The sequence below is a fragment of the Salvelinus alpinus genome, chromosome 21 (assembly GCF_045679555.1).
Source record: "Salvelinus alpinus chromosome 21, SLU_Salpinus.1, whole genome shotgun sequence".
Taxonomy (NCBI): Eukaryota; Metazoa; Chordata; class Actinopteri; order Salmoniformes; family Salmonidae; genus Salvelinus; species Salvelinus alpinus.
Window position 1 is genome coordinate 6,623,818 of NC_092106.1, and position 10,945 is coordinate 6,634,762.

The 10,945-nt window shown below is 43.4% G+C and overlaps 1 protein-coding gene across 4 annotated transcripts; it reads right to left on the reverse strand.

Moving 5' to 3' along the window:
- Nucleotides 1-5,131: 5,131 nt before the first annotated feature.
- Nucleotides 5,132-10,709, reverse strand: LOC139547700 (amino acid transporter heavy chain SLC3A2). 4 transcript variants are annotated; one of them, XM_071356698.1, is made up of 10 exons: nt 10,601-10,709; nt 9,129-9,514; nt 7,530-7,694; nt 7,107-7,210; nt 6,928-7,005; nt 6,740-6,795; nt 6,317-6,515; nt 6,088-6,195; nt 5,913-5,981; nt 5,132-5,705 (listed from the first exon to the last, which is right to left on the reverse strand). In XM_071356698.1, exons 2-10 carry the CDS (start codon nt 9,499-9,501, stop codon nt 5,304-5,306), a joined length of 1,554 nt encoding a protein of 517 aa, XP_071212799.1. In that variant the 5' UTR covers nt 9,502-9,514; nt 10,601-10,709; the 3' UTR covers nt 5,132-5,303. The 4 variants fall into 4 exon arrangements, with proteins under 4 accessions (XP_071212799.1, XP_071212800.1, XP_071212801.1 ...); XM_071356699.1 differs by lacking the exon at nt 10,601-10,709 and adding an exon at nt 10,454-10,566; XM_071356700.1 differs by lacking the exon at nt 10,601-10,709 and adding an exon at nt 9,963-10,115.
- Between the last annotated feature and the right edge of the window lie 236 nt (nt 10,710-10,945).

Below are 10,945 nucleotides of genomic sequence, written 5' to 3' on the forward strand. Positions count from 1 at the left end.
GTCATTGCCACAAACCTTATTTTACACTGCTCCAGCGAAACGAGGCCCGCCATGCATTTATGAAAGCACTTGTTTCAAAAGCTCAAATGATCTTACATTAAAATACATGTTAAATATGTTATAAAAGTGTTATTTGTATTGTAATTGAAACAATTATGGGGTTGTGCCTTGTGTGATAACAGGTGAGATATTATTAATAAGAAACTCGGTTTCCTACTATAGGTAGTTGGCTGCATAGCAACATTGTAACTCTCCGATGCAGGGGTTAAAGTAAAATTCCCTAGGGACCTCCTACAGTTGAAGTCGGACGTTTACATACACCTTAGCCAAATACATTTAAACTCAGTTTTTCACAATTCCTGACATTTAATCCTAGTAAAAATTCCCTGTCTTAGGTCAGTTAGGATCAACACTCTATTTTAAGAATGTGAAATGTCAGAATAATAGTAGAGAGAATGATTCTTTTCAGCTTTTATTTCTTTCATCACATTCCCAGTGGGTCAGAAGTTTCCATACACTCAATTAGTATTTGGTAGCATTGCCTTTAAATTGTTTAACTTGGGTCAAAAGTTTCGGGTAGCCTTCCACAAGTTTCCCACAATAAGTTGGGTGAATTTTGGCCCATTCCTCCAGACAGAGCTGGTGTAACTGAGTCAGGTTTGTAGGCCTCCTTGCTTGCACACACTTTTTCAGTTCTGCCCACAAATGTTCTATAGGATTGAGGTCAGGGCTTTGTGATGGCCACTCCAATACCTTGACTTTGTTGTCCTTAAGCCATTTTGCCCCTTTGCCATACTTTGGAAGTATGCTTGGGGTCATTGTCCATTTGGAAGACCCATTCGCGACCAAGCTTTAACTTCCTGACTGATGTTTTTAGATGTTGCTTCAATATGTCCACATAATTGTCCTCCTCATGATGCCATCAATATTGTGAAGTACACCAGTCCCTCCTGCAGCAAAGCACCCCCACAACATGATGCTGCCACCCCCGTGCTTCACGGTTGGGATGGTGTTCTTCAGCTTGCAAGCCTCCGCCTTTTTCCTTCAAACATAAGGATGGTCATTATGGCCAAACAGTTCTATTTTTGTTTCATCAGACCAGAGGACATTTCTCCAAAACGTACTACCTTTGTCCCCAGGTGTAGTTGCAAACTGTAGTCTGGCTTTTTTATGGCGGTTTTGGAGCAGCGGCTTCTTCCTTGCTTTGCGGCCTTTCAGGTTATGTCGATATAGGACTCGTTTTACTGTGGATAGAGATACTTTTGTACCTGTTTCCTCCAGCATCTTCACAAGGTCCTTTGCTGTTGTTCTGGGATTGATTTGCACTTTTCGCACCAAAGTACGTTCATCTCTAGGAGACAGAACACGTCTCCTTCCTGAGCGGTATGATGGCTGCGTGGTCCCATGGTGTTTATACTTGCATACTATTGTTTGTACAGATGAACGTGGTACCTTCAGGCATTTGGAAATTGCTCCCAAGGATGAACCAGACTTGTGGAGATCTACAATTTTTTTTCTGAGGTCTTGGCTGATTTCTTTTGATTTTCCCATGATGTCAAGCAAAGAGGCACTGAGTTTGAAGGTAGGCCTTGAAATACATCCACAGGTACACCTCCAATTGACTCAAATGATGTCGATTAGCCAATCAGAAGCTTCTAAAGCCATGACATTATTTTCTGGAATTTTCCAAGCTGTTTAAAGGCACAGTCAACTTAGTGTATGTAAACTTCTGAGCCACTGGAATTGTGATACAATGAATTATAAGTGAAATAATCTGTCTGTAAACAATTGTTGAAAAAATGACTTGTGTCATGCACAAAGTAGATGTCCTAACCGACTTGCCAAACTATAGTTTGTTAACAAGAAATTTGTGGAGTGGATGAAAACGAGTTTTAATGACTCCAACCTAAGTGTATGTAAACTTCCGACTTCAACTGTATATTTGCATGCGTGCACAAACATTTTTTATGAGCAAAAACATAGAATTGCATAGATATTTGGAGCCTATTTCTTCATGTTCCAAAAAAGAAGTGGTAAGCCTACCTGTTTGACAGACACAATTATGCTATCCATAATCCATGTCGGTATAGCCAAATACTCCAATACTGTCGCATGCACTGATTAAATACCTCCCTGTCTGGGAAGGGCTTGGTGTGTTTGACTAAAACCAGGGCTCGAATTGAGTGAGGCCAGCCTCACTTGGCCATGTCTAATTCAATAGCAAAACATAATGCAATTTTTTAATACAAATGTAGCTTTCCCAACAGGCAGAAAGTACAATCAAAATAACATGCCCTGTGTATAACAATGACCTCCTCTGGGAGCGCGGTTTGTTATGGACGCACAGTGTGACGAATTGGATTCCATATCACATGCTCGCCTGATTTGAAACATGAGAGAGAGAACAGGCGTGCCATTATGTAAAACCGATCCTTCCTGAGAAATTGAGGTCACAACGGCTGCGTTTACATAAACAGTCACAAATTTTATACCACCAAAAAATATTTTGACCAATCACATAAGATCTTTTCACATTAGATCTTTTTCAGAGCTGATCTGATTGGTCAAAAGACCAATTAGTGAAAAAAGACCAGAATTGGGCTGCCTGTCTAAACACAGCCATAATGACCCCTTGGGTTTATAGGTTTAGGTAGGTATGTGATATGTAAGAACTGTAGGGAAATGCCAGACACATTGGTTGCGTTTACACAGGCAGCCAAATTCAGATTATTTTCCCCACTTATTGGTCTTTTGAAAAAAAAGATCAGCTATTTTGTTAATAATAACAACAATGAATCCCACAGTTGTGTCAAATTGGCTGGATGTCCTTTGGGTTGCCCATTCACCCTCTGAATGTCACACATACACAATCCATTTCTCAATTGTCTCAAGGCTTAAAAATCCTTATTTAACCTGTCTCCCCTTCATCTACACTGATTGAAGTGGATTTGACAAGTGACATCAATAAGGGATCATAGCTTTCACCTGGTCAGTCTATGTCTTGGAAAGAGCAGGTGTTCTAAATGTTTTGTATACTCAGTGTATATCTCAATATACAGTTCTAAGGAATTGGAGGGGTTGTGGGTTAGCTGGTACAATATGGTTTTGGGATTTTACTATGTCTGTAGACCTAGTTGGTGATTGGCAAATATTAATTGTACACAGAAAGAGGCAGATATTAATGGAAACCTTGAATATTACTATCTGAGGAATTAAAGGAGTGAGAATTAACAAATTGAGGAGTAATGGTCAGATTATGAGTGCCAGCAGTTTGGGTTAAAGGTAAGAATAGTTGGGTTTACCGCAGGTAGTTCTTGATCATGTGACTGTATAAGGCTGCATTTACACAGGCATCCTAATGTGGATCTTCCACTAATTGGTCTTTTGACCAATCAGATCAGCTCTTTTGTCAATAACTACACTGTCTAAACGCAGCCTCTTGAAAGCACTCCTACCAGGTTCAACTAATTCATGATGGTTTAGATACTGATATTAAATTAATGGGTTTGGCTTGTTTGAAAATCATTAATGTACCATTAACACGTTATACCCTTGGGGCCACACAACACAAAGTGGAAATACTATGGCAGTGCCCTGACTTGTGCAATAGCATCCCCCTGTGGCTGCTCAACTCACACCAAACACAGTAAAAGACTTCAAGGCAGCAGCTACTCTTCATGGGGTCCAGCCAAATTAAGGCAGTTTATACAAGTTTAAAGACATTACAATACATTCACAGATTTCACAACACACCGTTTGCCCTCAGGCCACTACTCCACAACTACCACATATCTACAGTACAAAACCCATGTATACGTGTGTGTAGTGCGTATGCCATCGTGTGTGCATGCATGTGCCTGTTTGTGCTGCTTCACAGTCCCCTTCCATAAGGTGTTTCATGTTTTTAAAATCTAATTTTACTGCTTGCATGAGTTACTTGATGTGGAATAGCGTCCCACTGCGTTTTCACGTTTCTCAAGCCTATAATCCTCGGCAAGTAAACAATTTCTGCATTAGAACTCCGAGTGATCCGGTTTGTCCTGAAACAATACGTAATAAATACAGCTCCTACAGCGCTGGAACCGTTCATGTATTTCTCCAAAGAGCGCTCCATTGCCAAACTCATCTGGTACCAATTTCGTTAGCTTGATGGCTAGCAGTTTAGCGTCTCTGTCAAGTAGAGTTCAACCTGTCTGTTGAACGGGATTCCGGGACAAGAAATAGCGGTCCTAGCTGTTTAAAGTTAACCGCGTCCCGGAATCCACTCAAAAACGAGTAATGTATTGGTTCTTTCAAGACAACTGGGAAGTCGGGGGGGGGACGAGGTCAATTCAGGTCAGAAAGATGTTTCCGACTTGGATGACAGTTCAAAATAATTGATCCTAGTCGGAGCTCGTCTCGTCGTCCCCTGCTCCCAATTCCCAGTTGTTTTGAACGCGGCATATATTCTGAGGTGACACACACTGGAGAAGTGTCATTCCCTTAACCACGGTTTCCCAAACCCTGTCCTGGCCCCCTCAGGATACATTCTGCTGGCCCAGACGTTGCATGTGTCACCCTGAACCCTGGCTGCTGATGCTGTTTGGGAGGCCTATAATTATTTATTTCTAGCTTTTTATCCACAACAAGAATTGGAAGGGATGAGTAGTGCAAAAAGGAAGTGTATGTGTCAGGTTGTGTTTCAGACTGCTTTGCGGCACCAATATATAAATCACTCAAAGCAGTAATGTACAATGGATGAACCAGAAACATGGAGCCCTTCCCACCACTCATTGTGGTTGATTCAGTGATTTACTGTGTGTTTCACCACATTACCCAGCTACATACTTCAGGATACATCATACAATGTTTGTTGTTTCTCAACTGAAAGATGTTGAAATCAACTGTTGGTTACTCATGATAATTTACTGTAAACTGCCCATGTTCATACACAGGCAGCCCAATTCTGATCTTTTGTCACTAATTTGTCTTCTGACCAATCAGATCAGCTCTGCAAAAGATCTGCTGTTATTGGTCAAAATACCAATTGGTGGAAAAAATATCAAATAGGGCTGACTAATCTCAGCCATAGCCTTTAAATTCGTCGCCAAGTGTTTGCATTGTAGTCTGAAGTTGACCATGTCATCAGAACAAATGATAAACAATGATTTATTATTTTAAGAACGCTTTGACATTTTGATACAGCCTCAAAAAAGAAAAAAAAAGGAAGAGATGGCTAACTAGTTACTATTTCTGCCTAGTTATCCTCCCCTGCATCCAGTCCTAGCCCCTCTCACTCTGCCTAATGCCCCACACCACCGGCCCTAGGAGGCGTAGCTGCCAGACTCAAACAGTTTGATGACTATGGCCTCCTCTGGCTGGAGCCTCAGTGTTTCCAGGGAGGTGCCGCCCAGGCGGTTCATCCCTGTGCTGGTCACAAACACCCCAGCAGTGGGAAGGCTGGGAGCCCATGCTGGGTCCAGGGCTTGGGCCTCAGGCCCAAGGTTGAGCAGCACCAGGAAGTGGACACAGCCCCAAGAGCGCAGGAAGGCTAGCACAGGGGCTGACGGGGGGGCCAGGGTGGAGTTGGAGGAGTAGGGGGGGAGGGAGGTGGTGTTGAAGGGGAGAAAGGTGAAGCTCCCATAAAGGAGAGATTCTTCTCTGAGGCGAGAGCCACTGAGGGAGCTGAACAGAGCCAAGGCAGAGCGTTTGAGCTTCCTCTGTTCCTGAAGGAAAGAACAGAGGTGTCATAAACAGAGAAACAGATCAAAGGAAAAATAGGCCTGTCATTCTGAGAGACTTTGTGGTAAACATCCTTAAACCAGTTGCCAACTTTCCTAGAACCACTGAGCTCAGATATGGTAATACTGTGGGTAATACTGTGGGTATATGAAGACTAACAAATGTGATATTATTTTACTTAGACTACTCACCCCAACAGAGTCGTTCAGTCCATTGGTCTTGTCTGCCTCACGTTCCCAGCTCATGTCTGCAGACACATTCTTCACCACAGAAAGAAAACGATTCAATGGTGTTCCACTGTACTAAAGCATGAGCACATCAGATGCAGGTAGTCTGTATTGCATCCCTAGGACTCAGGTCTCTTACCGGTGAATTAACTATTTCTTCTCCGTATTTGACAACAGGTGATCCAGGTAGTGTCATCATCAGAACCAGGAGTATTCTGTGCAACATCGGTGATGCTTCACCGCCCACCTGGCATCACACACACACACACCCTATTGATGTAATTTTGCCAATAAATAAGGAGTTGGACACCATCCTCACTAGCCTATACTTTGTGATAGAATGAACAGAAAGAATGTCGGGTCATTACCGTCCAACTGGGCCAAAGTTCGCCGTGGGATGTCGACAGGTGTCTCTCCACGGCAATGGCCACTTCCTGTCCGGACAGGAGGTGATGCTCGTGCGGCAGTAGTGACATCATAACCAGCTCCACCAATGAGCTGTTGACTGACGTGCTAGAGGTATTCAGGGCAGGTAGAGACTCTCCTGTTTGTTTCACCACTACAATCCTGCACAGATGACACAGGTTTCATTCCAACTTCAACCGCAACTACTTTGCAATAAAACATGAACTACATATTCCTCAATCCTAAAACAGATCCCTCACATATATCAACCAATGTTAGTGACTAAAACAAAGATATCCTTTTAACGAACACAGGTGTAACAGTTTGAGAGTTGTGTATCATTTGGTCTGTACTGGATGTTAGAAGTGTTCGCAGTGCCACAGCACCTCTCATCATCTGATGTGCTGAACTCCTTGACCAGATCTCTCCACTCGGTCAGGGTCTAAAACGAACAGACGGCATGAATGGATAACATTCAGTTAAACATGTGTGCTTATAACGAATTAACTTGAAACAAATTGGTCTGGCTTTGATTGGATGGCAACCAATTTTGAGCATTGCTCAACAGTCTGACCTTTTCTGAATATGCAGCATCTGTGTCACAGATTCCAAATCCTGCCACACCCTGTTCCAACCAAAATCGGAGTGCATACTGGGGAAACAGAACAATTATTAAAACTCCATTAAAAAGTCTAACATTTGAGACCAAGATCTAGCCATTCTACTCATGGTGTCATGCAAGACCTATCCTACCTGTATTGAGCCAGTGAGGTCAGAGGGCACAGCAGAGTCGTTGCCCACTGAGTCTTTGGGTCCGAACAGGTCCAGATCACAGAAGTCAAACACTACTTTGATGCCTAAAGGAGGGAGACCATGTGAATAGTGGACCAGAACATACAATAAGTTAAGTGCATCTTTCAAGAGCTCTGGAAATGTCCTTGTGAGGATACAGGCTAGCTGACCTCAGTTTAGGTCTGGCATTAGTCAACTTATAAGGGCCAGGGGCTCAATGTTGGTTTTAGAAGTGGGGGGTGGGGGGGCATAACTGTTTTTGTATCACATTCCAGTGACAACAAAAAAACACAATTTCAGAATGTAGGGGGGGGGGGGGGCATGTTCCCCAACCCCAGTGAAAGTTGTGCCCCTGGCAAGGGCAATGATTTCCTGGGTACATACCTGCGTTGTGGCTCTCCATGAGCAGTTGTTGGATCTGAGGCACTGTACCCACTCGCTCATCAATCTTTCTGAGGTCCAGTGGGGACGCGTCCTGGTGAAACAGACCCTCCAGAATCAGAGCCTTCACGCCCAGGGACTTCAGGTACGGTAGCTGCTCACACGCCACTGAACAACCAGAAGAATACCACAAAACAACTCAGAAACTAGCTGTACAGATATGACGCTTCGATTCCGCTATGACAAGTGACTTTTTTTGTAGCAGGTAAGGAGAATTTACGCAGCAGCATAGCCACGGGAAGTAGGGGTGCTGAGGGTGCTGTAGCACCCCCTGAAAAAAAAAGTATAAAATATTTTTCTCAAAAGTAGTGTACTGGGCCTGTAGTCTTGTATTAGCAGACGATATAACTGTCTGGAGTGAGGACAAACAGGTTTTTCCAGCAGGTCTGCAAATTATATTTTTTTTTGCAGCACCCCAAACAAAAGTATGTGGACACTTGCTCATCTCATTCCAAAATCATGGGCATTAACATGGAGTTGGTCCCCCCTTTGCTGCTATAACAGCCACCACTTCTGGGAAAGTGTTCCACTAGATGTTGAAACATTGCTGTAGGGACTTGCTTCCATTCAGCCACAAGAGCATTAGTGAGGTCGGGCACTATTGTTGGAGCGATTAGGCCTGGCTCGCAGACGGTGTTCCAATTAATCCCAAAGGTGCTCGATGGGGTTGAGGTCAGGGCTCTGTGCAGGCCAGTCAAGTTCTTCCACACCGATCTCAACAAACCATTTCTGTATGGACCTCGCTTCGTGCACGGGGGCATTGTTATGCTGAAACAGGAAAGAGCCTACCCCAAGCTGTTGCAACAAAGTTGGAAGCACAGAATCGTCTAGAAAGTCATTGTATGCTGTAGGGTTAAGATTTCCCTTCATGGGGCCTAGCCCGAACCATGAAAAACAGAGGCTGTTTGGAACTCAGTAGTGAGTGTTGCAACTGAGGACAGAAATATATACAGCACTCGGCAGTCCCGTTCTGTGAGCTTGTGTGACCTACCACTTCATGGCTGAGCAGTTGATGCTCCTGGACATTTCCGCTTCACAATAACTGCACTTACAGTTGACCGGGGAAGCTCTAGCAGGCCAGAAATTTGACAAACTGGCTTGTTGGAAAGCTAGCATCCTATGGACAGTGCCATGTTGAAGGTCACTGAGCTCTTCAGTAAGGCCATTCTACTGCCAATTTTTGTCTATGGGGATTGCATGGTTGTGTGCTCCATTTTATACACATGTCAGTAACGGGTGTGGCTGAAATAACCAAATCCACTAATTTGTGTCCACATACACTATTTATACAAAAGTATATCAGTAGGATTAATCAGTGTATATCAATGTGGACACAATGCCTTTTAAAAATGTTTAAGATTGCATTGTAATTTTTAGTGCGTTTTGTGTTTAAAAAAAACATTAAATAAAGTGTTTGTACTAAAGGCGCTACTTTCCCAGCGCATGCACACTTTACATTGTGTAGACAGAGTAGTCTATATAGTGCAGCTATTGTATTCTTGGGTGTTTAGGTCCACTGACCGCACTCTTCCTTTAACTCACCGTCGATACCACCTGGCACCTCGTTCTGGGCGTCCATGAGCAGTATGGGCTGTATGCGGTAAAACAGCGCACTCTGCCACCACAGTAGCGTCGGTGCGACCGGTCTAGGGCTCTGCACTATGATGGCAATAGAGGCGCCCAGCAAGGCCAGCCAACCCAGCCAGAAGAACACCATCAGGCGGGAGCGTATTTTCCTCCACCCCGGCCCCCCCGCTTCGAGCTCCAGCTGTTCCTTGGACATGGGCTGCCATTTCGGCGTCTCTGGTTCGGGGTCCGTGATCAGCAGTGGGACCGTCTCAGAGCCACCCAGACTGCCCGACATCCCAGAGCCCACTGCCGTGCTGCCATAGCCACCATCCATGTTCAATGGCATTCCAATTCGGCTACTGCAGTTTCAATTACAAATATTTTGAAAAATGCCATAATCCAATATTATTTACATACAACGAAACTATCAAATAATAGTTGAAAGTCCTACATCTAGGCTACAATTCATTACACTTTCAAACATTTGATGACTTTAAATCGAGGGGTTACGCACGTGCGCCATCTACAAAACAGATTTTTTTTAACTTGCGTAAAACACGCTACACACTTTCTATTTTTGTGCACCTTTCGATAAAATATTGCAAGTTATTTATTTTAAACAAAAGTACACCCAGGGAACTCGCCTACGAGACATGCGAAAGCTGTCAGCGTTCGGATTGTCGTGATGGAGGACAAGGTATGTCCTGACAGTGACGTCTCTAACGTGGCGGGTGAGTGCACACACTTGCATGTCATCTTGACAAAGTCCAACCATGCGTTTTAAAAACAACCAATTAGCCAATTTACCTTGTCAATTCATTTTAATTCTAACTCCATCCATTAGCTAAATTTACCAACGTTTAATTTAACCAATATTGATCAGATGAAACAAATGACAAAAATAGACAATAGCCTAGGTTTCCTGGACAAAGCAATATTCTGACCACCTGACAAACAAAACGCAATTTCCCTACATCAATGGCAATTTAAAGATTAATACATAAAAAAATTACCTTCCCTTGGCTCTCTCATGTCACACCCACATGTTTGTGTGATTTGCTAAATGTCATGTTCAAGGCAAAAAATGCTGAATTATGTTATCTAGAATGTTGATCGATTTATAGAAAATCTTGGCTATTTAATTACACCACATCATTTCTTGTTACAAAAGGAATAAACTTCTAGCAAACATTGTGACAACCAACAGACTGACATCCAACCCTGCGAGTGTTTGATGGCTAATAACTCCATGTTGGAATAAGATGATGAATAAAATAAGGGTCCCATTAACACAATACCTTGGTATTTCTATTGCTGTTGAAAAGAGTCTTGCAAGAGATTGGTGCTGAGAAATACACACCAGGGTAAAAAGTGACAATCAGCATCGGTCTCCCCTAATATCTGTCCAATCCAATGCAATGATCTCTAAAAGCATCATAACGCACCTGATAACTGGCAACCGTCTGGTCTTTGAGTGTTTGTCTTCCTACTGTTCTTTCAGTCTTTATCCTCTTCTGCTGCATGTGCTTTCTGCAGACCAGTTCTATCCAGTCGGTTGTGTTGTTGGTTTTTGTCCTCTTAATGTTTAAGGGGTATGGAGGTGAGAGGGACACTGTGTCTGTCAAATGAAATCTTGGCCGGAGCAATTAGGGTGGAGGTGTTGAGTCTTGACACACCCTGACAACACATTCCGGAGAACCCGTGCTCAAAGGTTCTGAGGTCTTGGTAGGGCTTCATTAGAGCAAGGGCTCCCTACTTCGTTTAGATCACGTGTCAAACTCGTTCCACGG

Excerpts from the sequence above, each read along its gene's own strand:
- LOC139547700 (XM_071356697.1), bottom strand. The coding sequence starts at position 9,930 with ATGGTTGGACTTTGTCAAGATGACATGCAAGTGTGTGCACTCACCCGC. Across the intron at positions 7,695-9,128 it reads GGTGCCAGGTGGTATCGACG|TGGCGTGTGAGCAGCTACCG; the intron begins GTGAGTTAAAGG and ends CTGGTTGTTCAG. Across the intron at positions 5,706-5,912 it reads GACTGAACGACTCTGTTGGG|GAACAGAGGAAGCTCAAACG; the intron begins GTGAGTAGTCTA and ends TCTTTCCTTCAG.